The sequence below is a fragment of the Pseudopodoces humilis genome, chromosome 2, assembly GCF_049639895.1.
Source record: "Pseudopodoces humilis isolate 2021_Gansu_Grassland_sample_001 chromosome 2, ASM4963989v1, whole genome shotgun sequence".
Taxonomy (NCBI): domain Eukaryota; kingdom Metazoa; phylum Chordata; class Aves; order Passeriformes; family Paridae; genus Pseudopodoces; species Pseudopodoces humilis.
Genome location: NC_142201.1, coordinates 65,986,913 through 66,002,998, shown reverse-complemented (window position 1 = coordinate 66,002,998; position 16,086 = coordinate 65,986,913). Strand labels below are relative to the sequence as shown.

The 16,086-nt window shown below is 34.8% G+C and overlaps 1 protein-coding gene across 7 annotated transcripts in view; it reads left to right on the top strand.

Moving 5' to 3' along the window:
- Positions 1 to 16,086, top strand: part of NBEA (neurobeachin) — a 460,815-nt gene that overhangs the window by 83,312 nt on the left and 361,417 nt on the right. For all 7 annotated transcript variants that reach the window (XM_088067905.1, XM_088067892.1, XM_088067894.1 and 4 more), the window contains exons 3-6: positions 4,030 to 4,130; positions 4,381 to 4,476; positions 6,831 to 6,952; positions 12,859 to 12,985. In XM_088067905.1, coding sequence (XP_087924031.1) covers positions 4,030 to 4,130; positions 4,381 to 4,476; positions 6,831 to 6,952; positions 12,859 to 12,985 — 446 coding nt within the window. The remainder of the gene's footprint in view (positions 1 to 4,029; positions 4,131 to 4,380; positions 4,477 to 6,830; positions 6,953 to 12,858; positions 12,986 to 16,086) is intronic.

Genomic DNA, 16,086 nt, shown 5'->3' with positions numbered 1-16,086 from the left:
GTAGAATTTTTTTTGCCTCAAATATTTCTATGAACTTCCCAAAGCCAGGGAATAAAGTAACAAACTTTGTGTTAAAATTGTTTTAATTAAAGCATTAAAGCATTTTACTCCTAGGAAGTTAGTACCACTTTTTTCCCAAAACTAATGCTAATACCCTGTCAGCCCAATGTTTTGAAATTGGCTTTTATCGTCTGTACTGGGTAGAGGTTTTCTGAGTTTTTTGAGGTTTTTTTTTTGTAATTTGCTTCTCTGGAGGTTGCTTGTTTGTTTTTAGGTCATCTCAGTTATTCCTTTTAGAAGCATTTTGATTAGACCAAGAGAGGGTTTAAATAGACAAGACAGGCAATAATGTCTGTTTTATGTTCTGACAGCACACTTTCAGGGCCAGTCTAAGTCTGAAGGCATTCTTCTCCGATTTAATGATAGTAAGAAAGCAGCAAATAAACATGTACCCAAACTGTTGCAATGAGAACTTTTCTCTCTGTTTAGATGAAGACTCTCAGATTCATGAGGTTCTGAGTACTTTAAAACTTCATGTGATTTTACAGATTCTGTGGTGAAGAATAGAATTTTAATCACTTTGAAAGCCTCAGTGCAATCTAAATGGGCTTAATTTGCTTTTCAGAAGCAATTTTTTAAAAAAAAAAAATCATCTTTGTATTGTGACTATCTATTATGTTATACTAATATAGGGAATGGTCAGCCATTTTATCAATTTTATCAATAGTTAAGGAGAAAATATTTTCATAGATGATAGGTGCTTTTTAGTTTTTTTTTTAACAACTGCACAAGGTCTTCCTTGAGGGACTCACTTTTTACAGTTCTCTGTTTCCAGGTGATGAGTAGTGAAGCAGATCATCTGCTCTGAGGGACTCTTTGGGATAATGTGTCTGTAGTCCCATCTGAGAAGTCTGAACAATGGATGAAAAAGTAGCCTGAACTCATAGAGAATAGATATGTCTCACCCAAGTCCCATTTTTTCCCCAGTTCCACTGATGATACAGGCAATTGTTCTAAAATGACTGGGACTGAATTCTTAAGCACTGAAACAATTCCTAGTTTTCAAGCAACAACGTTGGGTTTTGACTGCCCTGTCTTTAATGGGCTCTTGACAAGCTTTCCTCTTTTAACTCATTTCATAAGAAAAACTACAAAATTATCACATTCTCTATTTACAACCTGTAGAAATTAATTTACATCACCAACAAGGGTTAAAATCCACAATTTCATGGCCATGTAATATTAAGAGGTTAAGGAGGCATGAGGGTAGTTTCATGAAGTTTTCTTTCAAATGCTATTTCAGTCCAAAGTTAATGCCAGACCTTTTGTTTTATGTGTATTGTTACTTGAAAGGCAGGCAGGCATTTCTCTATTGTATTTTCATATCAAGTGACTGAATTAAGCATTCCTTCAAGGTTGCTGGTTAATTTATAGATGATATGAAAACTGCTTAGTATGAAAGTATTCAGAAGGTGCCATTAATAGAAATTAGAAATGCATTAAAAATGAGAAGCTGCCTGTTTTCTCCTTCTGGACTTAATATTATTACATACAATCTTGTTTCTGAAATGAGATCATGAAATCCAGTTATATATGTAATCTTATTTAATACTAAAAAAAAGAAGTAGACATTAAAAAAATCTACTTGCAATATGCTTTCTGACCTTTGTCCATTTATAGATGAGTGGATTATTCAGATTAATAAACCAGATGGGACTGATTCTTTCATGAGATTTCTAATAAGTATGAATAAAGTTATGTAACAGTTATTTTTAAGTCTTTATATTGAAACAAGACACAAACCTTCTTATGAGGAGTTTACAGAAATACCTTTAAATAGCCTTAAGTGCTTCAACTTCCAGAGATGTTGTTTGCTTTATCTTTCCTTGTTATCTACTGGGCTTCAATCTTCCAGGTCATTATTTTACCCAGAGTTACATAATTAGGGAGCTTATGTTTGCTTCTCTCCATCAATGTTTAATTCATTACTTATAAATATGTATGTCTAATGCCTGTAGGTTATCCACATCTTCAGTAGAAATAAGAATTTTTCTGTGCCATAAGGTAGTACAGGGCTATAACAATGTTAAAAAGGAAGCACATGTTCAGTGATTTTTAAAACTTGCCAATCATTTCTGTGTTTGACTGTATTAATTTGCACTTTTTTCCTCTATGTAACAAGATTTTTTATTTTTAATGGTGTTCTGATTTTCACCAGACAACTTTGCTTCTACATGATGTTTTTTCTTCTACAAAGGAAGCAAAATTTGCAGTCTCTTCATCTTGAAAGATAGCTGAAACTACAAAATAGGAATTTGAAAATTCTCAGCCAAAGATTAATATTCACTTGTGCTTATCTCCTTTTCTGAGTGTTCAGTGTGACTGCTCCCAGTTTCTGATCATGTATAAGACATGCCGGCTTCACCTTGCAGGCTGGAGGCTACAGCAAAGGGGGCAGGTACTAGGGGAGCTGAGTCATAGGATTCACCACCATCAATTCTTAGTTTTCTTAGGTGTATTTTGTTTTCCCTAGTTCTCTCACAAATGTATGTGGCACTCTTTTTAAAGGGAGATTAAAGAAATGAGCTGGGGGGAAAAAAATCTATTTTGGAGATTAGGACTATACTCAGAATTTATGGTGAAAATGTCTGCTTTTGCCTTTCCTGATACGCAGTTTCGTTCACCAGTTTACTATGTCTTCTGTAAATTAAATGATATTTCATTCTTCACACATGCTAAGGATCAGAGGCTAGTTTCATTGTGGGAAAAGCTAAATAAATAGTAATTCTTTTTGCTCAAAAGCACATATGTATGGATTTGCGAAGAGTAAATTTGTTTTAAAACAATATGAATGTGAAATGTGTTTGGAAAGAATTGTTTCTCTTGAAAACTACTCTTTGTCAGCACCTGTAAGAGTCATCCTTTCACTAATGAAAAAGGATAACGTGCAGTTCTACAAATAAAATGTGACTTACATGTAGAAAGTTATGTCTTCTACAAGTTTAGCTTGGAGGCAGGAGGGGGGTGGGGAATTCTGTGATTGTTGAACAGACTGGGAAAGTGTGTCAGTGCTGATTCTGTTGTGTCATAGCTCTTTTGTTTTTAAAGCTCTGGACTTCACTGCTTGATCTTTGGATTAAATTCTTATGCCTTATCTCTGAATATGAGCTAGTTGGTTTAGCTAAAGGAAGTTGTAATTCTTATTAGTCCATTTTGTTCCAGAAAAAAAATCTGGAGTATAAGGAAAGGCTCAACATCCAACATACTAAATAATTAAAAATTTACTTTAAAAAGTAAATTTTAATAGTCTTTGAAAGGAAGACTGTTTAATGTTCTTACTGTAAAACTTTATGGGTTTTGAGATGTTGTAATGAAAGCTGTATTCCATAAACCTGTTAGCAATTTTGATATCTTCTTTTTATTGTGCTCTGTAATTGTTTTCTTGCTATGATTTTTGTTAGTTCTTTTGTTTTCCTTATGGTTGTTTTATTTTGCTGTTATTTGTTTTGATTGATGGGTTTTTGTTTGGCTGGTTTTGTGAGGATTTTGTTGGTTTGGGTTTTATTGCAGGGGCCAGAGGGAGGTGTTTTATTTTCCCCTGGCTTTCATTACAGTAAAGATCTGAAGCATTATCACTGTAACAAAAATGGGGGAATGATTTTATAGTATAAAATGCTGGGTTTAGGTTAATGTAAAGCATCTTTTAGGTCAACATTTTTTGAAAAATGCTAACTTCAGAGGCATTACTCTTATCCCAAAAATACACAGCAGGAAGGACAAGTTTATAATATGTGATGCATGTTATGAAATGGGGAGAATTAATGCCCCATAAATGTAATACTTTTTTCAAAGTGTGATGCAAAGTTTAACATTAAATCCTTTGTAAAATATTCAATACAAGTAAGCTGGATTTTTAGAATATGTGAATATATTTTAATGGTATTAGTTTTTTCAGCTTTTTTTTTGTGTGTGTGTGTGTATCAAAGCAATGAAATTCAGAGTTCAGAATAACTTTATTTTCCTTTGAAGATCTCCTAGTTGATATGTTGGGGGTTCTTGCCAGCTACAGCATCACTGTCAAGGAGTTGAAGCTTTTGTTCAGCATGCTTCGAGGCGAAAATGGAATCTGGGTAAGCTGTGATCAGATAAAGCATTAAGTGTCATTCCATTAGAGACTGAAGTTAACATAAACTGTCTCCTGGGACATATAAACTTGAATTTGTTTTCTCGTGTTGACTGAACATATGTTCGAGAAGTATTTTTGCTAACTATTTTAGAGTTAATTTGCTCTGGTGTTTGAAAACTGTCCACTTTCCACTGTAGCCTAGAGATTACAAAAATGATTGTATTGATTTTTGTGCAATTTTCTTCTTTTCACAGCCAAGACATGCAGTTAAATTATTATCAGTCCTTAATCAGATGCCACAGAGACATGGGCCTGATACCTTTTTCAACTTCCCAGGCTGTAGTGCTGCAGTAAGTTTTCAACCAAAATTCTACAATTTCACGAACAAATAAATAGCTCCTCATTTGCATTTCCCTTCATTTGGATTCAGAAATTCTTGAAAAGGAAATGAGAGGGGAAATACATGGAAATGAGCAGTGTAGGCATTGCCTTCCAAGATAGCTGTGTTGTTGAGAAGTTGGACTTGTGAGGATGGAATGACAAGCAAAAAGTTTTGTTCTGGGGAATTTACTGTGAAAGGGAAACTTGAAAATTCCAAAGAATAGTGTTGTTTTATTAGAATAATGTAATCAATATTATATAAAGGAGAGAATTGAGGAAAATCAAGCAATTAACTTGTCCATATCATCACAGTTTACAGTGACTGCTTAGTCAAAAATTTTATTATGAAGTTTTCATTTTGTCTAAGTTCCATCTGCTGCTTCCTTTCCATCAGGGCAGTGGAGATAGTTTATAATGGTGAAATTGTATTCCTTTCCAAACCTTCCCAAAGTAGATATTCTCTTCCATTCACTGCATGTACTTTCAAAAAACACCCCTACAAATAAATTGAAGCATTGTATACAGATTAATAGATTATTGAGAGAGTAAATATAAATGGTTAGTACTGGGAAATAGAAATCTGAGCTACAGTTCCCTTTTGGTATGGAATTGTATATGCTCAGGTAGAACGTGGAATCTTCTAACAGAAAATAATCCTGGGATTCATGTTTTCTCATGCCAGTGCATGAAGGCTATTCTAACTGCATTTCATCCATCAATGGCACTGATAATTTTCTTTAAGCCCAAACCACTACATCCATTCCTTGTGTACAGACTTGTCAGGGCGGCAGATTGCAGCAGGGAAGTAAACTGGCTGATAATCACTGTTTTACACCTGGGTTATTTTTTGCTAGATTACTTCTTTGATCTTGTTTGATATGCAGCCTTATAAACAAATGTGTCAGCAAAATGCATAGGGTGGATTGTGTAAAGAATTAATTACTAAGTTTTGAGAGGGAAAGTTCCATTATCTCCTGCTAAATTAAAACCACAGTTAACCTCTTCTACAAGTACATGCACCGGCAAGACAGCTGTTGCAGAATATGAATGTCAACACTGACACATACTGCTTTGACACTTCTGGGCTTCAGAGGCAAACCCTGATGAAATTTCTCTCTTAAATTTAATTTTTTTATCAGAGGTTCAAAAAAGGTTTTGCAGAAGAATTTCAAATTTCCCTTCCTGTCCAAAGATGTGCATCAATAACAGGAGTTCTTGACTGAAATGCAGAGTCTCTTTTCTTCATTTGGATCCTTTCAGGATCTTGTTTCAAATACTAGTCATGATGGACTGAACACCTGTAAATAAAGAAATATGAGTTTCAAATATACACTTCTTTATTAGTGCATGTTGGATTACCCTATGAAGTTCTGGAGAGGGATACATCCTCTGAAGTGGACGATGGGCAGGAATTTATAAAATGACCCAAAAAACAAAGCACTTCACTAGAATAAAGAAACTGGACAGGACCTAGTTCACTAGCACTGAGTTTGTTTTCAGATGTGATGCACAATGTTGACATCAGACAGAGAAACAGCATAACCTTTAATCAGCATGATAAATATCAGGTTGGCCCTCTTTAAAGTTAAGTGCATGCTCCCTTTACATCCAGGACTTCAGTGGCAGTATGAAGGAGCCAAGAGTCTACTGAACCAATCTACGGCTATGCTGCTGAGAATTGCTTCATTTTCCCAGCTGCAGGGCACTTCCCAGTACTGGACTTCCCAGTGTATCTCTAGCAGTCTGTGCAGGTGGCATGTTAGTCACTGCAGCTGGAGGACACCTTGTGCTGGTGGTAGTACTACACCCAGCTGTTGTTGCCGCTTGTCATCAAGCAGCTCTTCTGCTTTAGGCAGGAAACTGGCTCTCAGAAGGCAGGAGCCATATCCCAAAGGTGTTCCTTGAAATGTTCAGTTTTAGTTTTAACGATGAATCTCTATTTTATGATATGTTGATTAATTAGATTTTATAATTAATTTTATTAATGAGATTAATAATTATTAAAAGCTGAATTTATAGTTTAATTTCTGCAGAAGTAATTTTTCTATTTTTGTTCTCTTAATATTGCCCATTCACTAATTTAATTTTGTGTCTTCTGTTGATAAAATCTATGTAGTTAAAAGTTTTAGTATATTAAAATAGATAGAAAAGTAATGCATTAATTCAAAAACACTATTTAAAAGGTTTTTTTCTATATTTCATATTTGAAAGTTAAAGCAAATCTACAGCTCTAGAATGACACAGGATTTTAGAAAGGCATTACTTTTAACAGTATTTCTCGAAAAGCTAATTATTTGGCTTTTTTTTCCTTCCCTCCTTCCAGGCAATTGCATTGCCTCCTATTGCTAAGTGGCCTTATCAAAATGGGTTTACTCTTAACACCTGGTTTCGTATGGATCCACTAAACAATATCAATGTAGATAAGGATAAACCCTATCTCTATTGGTAAGTAACTTATAATGCTGCAATTATGGTTTGTTCTGGCCTCCTAACAACAGTTAATCCTTCTCATTTTTTTTGGTCCCTGACATACTTTCCCCCCGCCCCTTGCCAATTATCTCCAGATTTTAATGGCTGCTCAATGTATACAAACTCTTAGAAAACCATCTGTCCTTTTCACTTTGCAATTCATAAATCCATGGATTCAAGACATGTGCCTTGTAGATAGACCATAAAATCTAGTGTTGTGGTTTCTTTAGGAATTCTAAAATGTATTATTTCTTAGAGCTTTAAATGGAGAATGTTGTATTTTCTCTTTGGTGATAAAGATTCTCAGCTGATGGCAGTACTACAAAATAAATCTGTTAAACTCAGAGTGCACAATTTAAACATTAGCTAAAGGTAATAGCAAATAGATCTATGAATATAAAAATGGCTTCCTGATCACTGCTTCCCCAAAAATGTTAAAATTTAATGTGAATGTAATGCGCATAAAAGCAGCTGAATATACTGATCTCAGAAAGAAATCATAGAATCAAAGAATATGTTGAGTTGGAAGGGACCCATGAGCATCACTGAGTCCAACTCAGCCCTGCACAGGACCATCCCCATCCCAAGAGTCACACCATGTGCCTGATAGAATTGTCCAAATATTTCTTGAACTTCATCAGGCTTGGTGCGGTGACCACTTCCCTGGGGAGTTGTTTCAGTGCCCAGCCACCCTCTGGGTGATGAACCTTTTCCTAATATCCAACCTAAACCTTCCCCAACACAACTTCAAGCCATTCCCTTGGGTCCTGTCACTGGTCACCAGAGAGTTTAGATCAGTGCCTGCTTCTCCGCTTCCCCTCACGAGGAAGTTGTAACTCCAATGAGGTCTCCCCTCAGTTTCCTTCAGGCTGAACAGACCAAGTGACCTCAGCTGCTCCTTGTACAGCTTCCCCTCCAGGCCCTTCATCATTCTCATGGCCCTCCTTCAGGCACTCTCCAATAGTTTAATGTCTTTCTTATATTGTGGCACCCAGAACAGTGCCCAGCACTGGAGGTGAGGCTGCCCCAGTGCAGAGAAGGGCAGGACAATCCCTCCCTTGCCCGGCTGTGATGCTGTGCCTGATGCACCCCAGGACAGGATTGACTCTCCTGGCTGCTAGGGCGCTGCTGGCTCATGTTCAACTTGCTCCCAATCAGGACCCCCAGGTCCCTTTCCAGGGCACTGCTTTCCATCATCTCATTCCCCAGTTTGTTTTTCCAACCAGGGTTTCCCCATCCCCATTGCAGAATCCAGCACTTGTCCTTCTTGAACTTCATATGGTTGGTGATTTCCCAGTTCTCTTATTTGTCAAAAGCTCCTCCCAGTTTTCTACCATCTGCAAACTTGCTTTTATCCCTTCCAGTACTAGATCCAAGTCATTCATGAAAATGTTGAAAAACACAGGGCCTAAGATGTAGCCCTGGAGACTTTGCCATGACAGGACCAATTTATATTATTATTATTATTATTTTTATATAGTAGATTAAACCAAGCTCAAATTATTAAATCAAAACAGGAAAAATTTCCATCTAAACTTTATGCAAGTTTCAGACTTGGCCACATGAAATCTTGTTTCACACACAACCATCACCAAGGGAAAGATACCAAAGCAAATGTTTATTTTCCTTCCACATGCTTTTTAGTCACGTAATATCTTTTTCAGTTTAACTAGGTGAAAAATGTGTCATAAATAACTCAAGGCTTTAAGTGAGTGCAGTGCCTTTGTGGTGTGAGACAGCAGTTGCATCAGCTCAACCATGATGTGAAAACTGATTCTTAAAACTGGAGAAGGGAAGCAAAGAAATGCTTTCACATCTACCAGATGTGAGGGAAATTTTCCACTGTTCTTAGGGACATGCTATTAGGAACCCTGTTTCAAGAACTGTAAGCCAGTTTGTTTTTTTCTAAAAAAGATAATTTTAATTATCTCTGTGGATGATGTTGGGCAGCTGCTGACAGTCTATTAACACTTGTATATTGGAACAGTATTGTAGCTATCTTACCAATATAAACTGAGTGTGACAACCGGTATGGAAGAAAATTAGAAGTCTGGCATTTGCATGAGCAATAAATGACAACAAGGCAGAGCAGTCAAATTCCAAGGATAAGGTTCAGAATTCTGTAGCAGAAATTTTAGTATAAGCCAACCAACATCACATACCTAGGTGCCATGCTTATCGAATGAGTAGTCATATGTTAGAAAGCAGGAATTACAGCAGGATGTTAAAGATTGTTGTAGGTTATCAACTGACCATAAAATCCGTTTTACTTGCTGTAGCTGAAAGAGCTAATGTGATCCTTTTAAGGATAGTCTGAACAAACAGAGATGATAATAAAGTTGATGTGAGCCCTTCCTGAAATCATGGCAAAAGCATTACTGGAATGTCATTCACAGTTAAGAATTGCTACTTCTTTTAAGAGACCATAGGAAAAACTGGAACCATTTGGAAGACACTTGGGAGTGAACTGTCCCTTGGAAAACACATTTTATAATGAATGAATTTTTTTTAATCTGAGATCCAGTGAGTAGACTGCAAAAGAGGAAAATTCAAACTTTTAGATACACAGTACTATGGGCACTATCACAATTATAAGGCATATTAAAATAATAATAATACTTATCATAGTTTAATAGATTTTTGGAAATGTTTCTTTAAAAATTAAGTGTAGATTCTTTGTCATAAGGACACTGCAAATTTAGATATTTAGGGCTAACCTTAAGCACGCTTAACTGGGAAGTTTCCATCCTCTAAATCACTTTACTTGTTCCTGCTAAAAAAAGGGGTGGGTGACATAAATATTAAGTAAGGCTTGGAATTAGATATGATCAATCCAGATGCTAAGATTAATTTCTAGAGGGGTTTTTTGGTGTTGTTTTATTTTTTTTTTTTTTATTTTTTAAGAGGCGCTTTCTTTCAGGTAATATATCAAGTTCTGTAAAAGAATTAGAAGGTAAACTGGGGCTGAATTGTCATAACGATTTTTGTCCATAGAACATCCCAAGTGCTTCCACAGTCATTAAATGGAAGAATGGCTAAAACTTCTGAAAGTGCATTCTACATTTTAGTTTTACAGATGTAGAGACAGGGAGGAAAGGAAAAAGAAAACCCAACAAAAAATCAAGCCGTCTAGTATTTTCAGACTTTCTCTGGGACTTTTGGTAATAGAGATAATGCAGAACAGTTACAAAAGCATATAGTGAAATTTCAAAGTTAGTAGAAAGCAGATTTCATCCACACCTTTCAGGCAAGAATGAATTATTATCTTCTTAATATCAATACTATGATCATATGTTAAATTGCTCATAAAATCCTAAGCTAAAGAAGCAGAAATCCCAAAACAGTTCCACTGGTGAATGGAAGAGTGCTCTCTTGCTATGCAAGTGTAATAACATTCAGTACCTGCTTTGAGAAACTGGCTAAAATGAAACATAATTGTAAAGACTATATGAACAAACTGTAGTGAAATTGTGTTCCAGCTGTTATGGGAAGTAATTTAAGGCTCATAAAACCATATGGCTGTTGATGGTATGGCTCTTGTTGTCTCTATGCATTTTATCTTTGGATGTGGCAAGTTCTGCACATGTAGAATTTCTTTGCAATCTTCTAGAGAGCAGTCCTAGCCTACATTACCTTTGGCAAGAAAGAAAATGTCAAGACTAATATTACATAGTATTGTGCTGAGGTAAACAGAACACATTTGAGTATTCAGTTTAACTACTTTTGTATTAGAATTCTAATTAGTTTGGAGGAAAAAAAAAAAAGTAGAATCTTGGCTAAGTTTCGTGTTTATAAAATCATTTATTCTATTCCAAGGCAAAGAGCCCTGATAAGAAAAGAACAGTTTTTTCATAATTTCATTGCTTTCTCATGTTTGTGTGCTGAACTCAAAGACAACTCAGTGTTTAAAATTTCAGGAAAAGTCTGATTTGACCATAATAGGGATAAAATCAGCCCAGGAATCAGGAAGGAAAGGAATGAGGAAAAAATTTATTGATGTAGACATTTCTTCAAGAGAGATTCATTATTTCAAAATGCTTTCTAGCTCTTGTTCAAAGTAGTAAGATGCATTTCACACAGTGATAATAATGTTTTATCAGGTAAAAAAATGATGATATTTACAATGGTTGGATGTTGGTAATTTAAAAGAAATTATTATATTTGACATCTCTAATCAAATAATACTACGTCATATGTCAGAACATAGTGAATCTCTGTATTATTTTAATATCCTTCAGAGTGGGATTCTGTTAAATGAAGACATTTCAGACTGTAAAGATGACTTATATTGCTGAGAAACAAATTTGGCGTTGTGAGAGTTGCAGTTACCTGCTGAAAAGTTCTTTGAATGGCATAAGGCCCTAAGGAGATAAATCAGAATCTCAAACTCTCACAACACATTCAATTTCTCTTATTGTAAGGGCTGTATTTTAAGGTTTTTAACATTCATTTTATTGCACAAAATTGAGCACTGTGGTGGTGCAGGTTGTGTATGTGGGTAATGCAGATTTATGTGTGTATGAGTGATGCTCTTCCATGAGACTTCTCCTTTCATTGAGGGGTTTAGCTGCCTGTGGGGTCATTGTGGAAGCCAGATCATTGGCATGATCCAGGTTAAAAATAGTCTTCAAAAGGTGCAAGTGAATGGCAGTGTTATAAAGTCTTTCACTACTGAAGTCAGTGGTAATGGACAGCATGTCATCTTTCTCTTCATTCTTCGGCTACATCTTAGGTTTATTTAGACAGAACATTTTATGTTTATTAAAGAAATGTTTTTTTTTTTCTTTTCTGCAAAGTGAGTTTTATGAAAGCCCTTATTAAAGGCAGTGGCAGGGAATAATGCTCCTTTTCAGCACAGCAGCTTACCTTGGAGAGGGGAGAGAGAAATGTGTACAATGTAGAGAAGCAGATGAATGAATGAGGAAGACACAGCCTGAATTTGGATAAAAGATATGTATATACTATATATACTTCAAGACTGGAAGTAGGAACTTCTGTGCAAGGATTCGTTAGGGTGCAGAAAAATCATCTATAGCTATTATTACACCTGTTCTATTTACTGTTTTCAAAATTAAAGTATTCTTATTCATTACAACAAAAGTGGCTTTCTAGAATTTGAATGTCTCTTTCTTCCTCCTTTACAAATACCTTCACAGGAGATAAGTGTCTAAGCTCTTTTTCTTTTACCAGTTACCTTTGCAAAGTGGTTTCTTTTTTTTTTTAAGAAGTCCAGAATTGGTCTTTAAAATGCTTTTGATTTCAAATATAAGTGGAGAAATGAGCTTTCTGCATTATCTGTCTTTATGATATTTGTCACAAGAAGGTTTGGAAATCCTTAATTCATAAAATTGCAGTCCTTTATCCATTTGGCAAATGGAAAGAAATCCACAACTCAGATGATTAACACTTCATATATCATTAGCATAATTTATTCATATCTTGAAAAATAATTCTTGTGCATGATAATTATCTTGAATCTAAATTTATGTGTCATACCAGCTGCACTGTTCTCTGAACATCCCCAAAATTGCAAGGCATCTCACAATTGTTTTGTCATGGATATTTCTTCAAAACTTTAATCAGATGTGTTATTTTAAATGATGATTAATTAAGAAACTGAGGGTTAAACGTGATAGATATAATACTTACTGTCTTGGATTTTATGAAAAAAACAAAAGTACTGATTTTTAAAATGTAGCCTGGATTCAATTAAGTGCTGACAGTGAGTAGCTCCCCAAAAAGAATGGTGAAAGAAAATTAGATTCACTGTTCTGGGTACAAAGTTATTTTCTTTTTCATGGAAGTTTAAAGTGGTATTTGAACCTTTTTATTATAAAATGATTCTCCTTTTCTCAATTTCATTCATAATTCTTTCTTTTCAGTTTCCGCACTAGCAAAGGTGTTGGGTATTCTGCTCATTTTGTTGGCAACTGCTTAATAGTTACATCGTTGAAGTCAAAAGGCAAAGGTTTCCAGCACTGTGTGAAGTACGACTTTCAGCCACGGAAGGTAAGCAAGGTTATAATTACACTAAAGAATAACACTGATGATGTGACAATGTGCTTCTGGGAGGAGGGCTAAAATCCCTTCAGTGTTAATCATAATTCCTTATTTATAGGTAGCTGCTCTAGTGTTCATGTGAAGTTACAGTTCAGAATCAATTCAAGAAAAATGTGATAATTTATAGTGTAACACTTCTCTAAAGTCAGCTTGTTTTTCAAAACTACTGCTAAATTGGCTTCAGATAGAGAAGGATTTTGAGTACTTGTAAAATGGCTACATTTAATTACTTAAAAAATAAAATAATCATTCTGTTTCTGAAAATTTTGTGCTTGGTAACTTTGATGCCAATGCCTTGAAAAATTCTGTTGGCAATGCTAGTTTCATTAACTGGCGCTGTATGATATAAGACTCTGAACTTCCTTCCATTTCAGTGCTGTTTTAGGATTTCTCATTTTTCATAGTAAATCTTGATTACATCTCTAGATCATTTTAATGTTTATTTCTACGCTATGCCTACTAGTCCTAGGGGAATGATGATTTTGTGGCCTTCAGTGTTGCAGTTAGTTGACTGAAGCATTGACTTTTTGGTTGTATAAAGCCTTATAAACACATATCTGCTGAGTCTGCTGGAGTGAATCAATTCTGTTTTTCACGTTTTTCCAATTATATGGCCAGAAAAGTATTTTGATGACAGTTCAATTTTCATTTAAAGTAGAATGTCTGAATCTCGGAAAAAAAGTAATTGCTAATTTTTTTTATTATGTTATTGTTAATCAGCTTTTGGGATCTAGCAGATCTTTACTTGTTGATGAGGAAGTAACCTTTCATATTTTACCAAGATATGTTTTTGGTAATTTTTAATACAAATGACTAGTTTTCTTAATGCCAACTCTGGAAAATTTTAGCTTTTACTGTTGCTACTCAAAATAACTAATTCTGAAATACTAGTACCTCTGTACCTCATTATATGAATACCAGTTTCAAATCAAAATTAGCTGATCTGAAGCACATAAAAATATAACTCCCATGTTAGTTTTACATATCTCAAAATTGATGCTTCATACACCTTTGATCACATGTCAGATTTAGAAATTATTTTAAATAAATATTTTAGAATATATTTTTGACTTGTTTAATATATTTTTCCATTGTTAACTTGTGTTCACATGCATATGTTAAAGCACATAATGCATAGTGGAGGAAATATATTTCTGTGAAATATAATTCCTGGCCCTAACAAGTCAAAATTTGTCCTGTTTAACATGCAAATTGATTTTCTTCATATTGTTTAGATATGACATTGGTTTCACTTTGGTACAAGATTTGAATGTGTAGATACAGATTCAAAAAAAATGTGTACTCATTTATAAAGCAGCTAATTGTCCTAATGCTAACTTGAGAAGTGTGATTTTTGCCATCAGATGTACCATTCCCTAGACATTTACTTACAGACACAGGCATTTCAGATTTTGTCAGAAGCATCATCCTCAATAAACTTCTAAATAATGTGGTTTTAGGGTTTTTAATATTTTTTGGTGAATCACAGTACAGTAATAAATTCAAGTCATCTGGTCAAAAGCTTTATGTAGGCAGATCAGAGTTGCTGTGTTCATGTGAAGATCTTCCTGCTATGGCATATGATGCCTTTCACAGTATAATATATAGTCTTAATTTGTAACTTTATCATGTGCCAAGTGGTTACTTTAGGTCTCAACTGGTGTATTTTATAATATTGTAAAAGCAAGCATTTATAAATATATATGGAGAAATTTGGTTATCATACCCCCAAATAGAAAATGTGGGTGTAGTATAATAGCCTGACACCTCAACAGAGCTAAACTAGCTTTGACAATGTTATGTTTAATACGTCTATACTGGTTTTCTGGGACTCCAAATTGATATTTTTGGTAAGTAATCCTCAGTGTTTTTGCTCCCTTGAGTTTGAGCCTCAGCATCAATCCCTGTAAGCCTGTAACAGGAAAGCAGTGTAGTCAAGAGCAAACAGCTTTTTTGTGTGTCTGTGTGTGTGTTTCTAATCCTGAACACCTTTACTAAGTGTAGGAGAGACAGAAATAAGTTCCACATCCTGGAAATCCTTAGTGTGTGACGCCTCATTTCTCTGATTGTACTGTCCTATGGAGTAGGAATATGACTCAGCAGTTGGTGACTAAGCTTGACAGGTTTCAGCAGTAAACAAAAAATTCATAGTGAAGGGTCTTTTAGTACTACTCTCTGCTCTTGTTACAGCAGAGAGGCATGGCCTTTGTGCATTTTTGAGAAAATAATATGTGGAAGGAAACTGCAGGATGAATGTGAAACAAAATTGTATTGTTGACTTCGAATATTAAAGACAGAAAAGGATTTTTTCAACTAAAAGTTGAAGAAAAATTGTGTGTGAGATCATACAACTTGGTTTGGTTCATTGGGTAGTAGTAAAGTGCTGCCTTTCCCTCTTAAAAAAATGTTTGCTAGTGCTAGAGAAACGGCCTAAATGCAGAAATACAAAAGACTATGAGCAAATATACTATTAATCACAAAATCCAATAGGCCGTTTAAAAGCTCCCTACAATGTACCTAAGCACAGATAAATAGCAATGTACAAACCACTGTTCGTAAAATAAAGTTCTTCAGGAAGCTGAGGTTGAAAGCAAATGAGCAATACTTAAAAAAATACAATTTATGGCAAATTCCATGCAAAATTATTAGACATTTTTTTTTTCCTGTTCAGAGGGCAAATTAGATGACTGAGGCTTAATAGGAACCCTTGAAGAATATATAAACATGGTAAAAAGCTAAATTGTTTAATTTCATCATTGTTTATGAGTAAATGGGTATGAGTCAGAGGAAGTGTCTCAAATTTAACCTTAGATTAGGCATCCCTTAGTTCCAAAGGAAGTTGAATTCTAAATTTTCCAAACTTTCATTTGGGGTATATAGTATTTTTTTTCCAAATATATTTTAGATGAAAAATAATACGGATTTTAGAAAATGGATTTTCTCATATTTAGAATGAAATATTACCACGCTTGACTTCTTTGCTATCAAATTGTGATAGAAGCTAGGAAAATTCAAAGGAAGGATTAGAAAAAACATGGAAAAACATATCT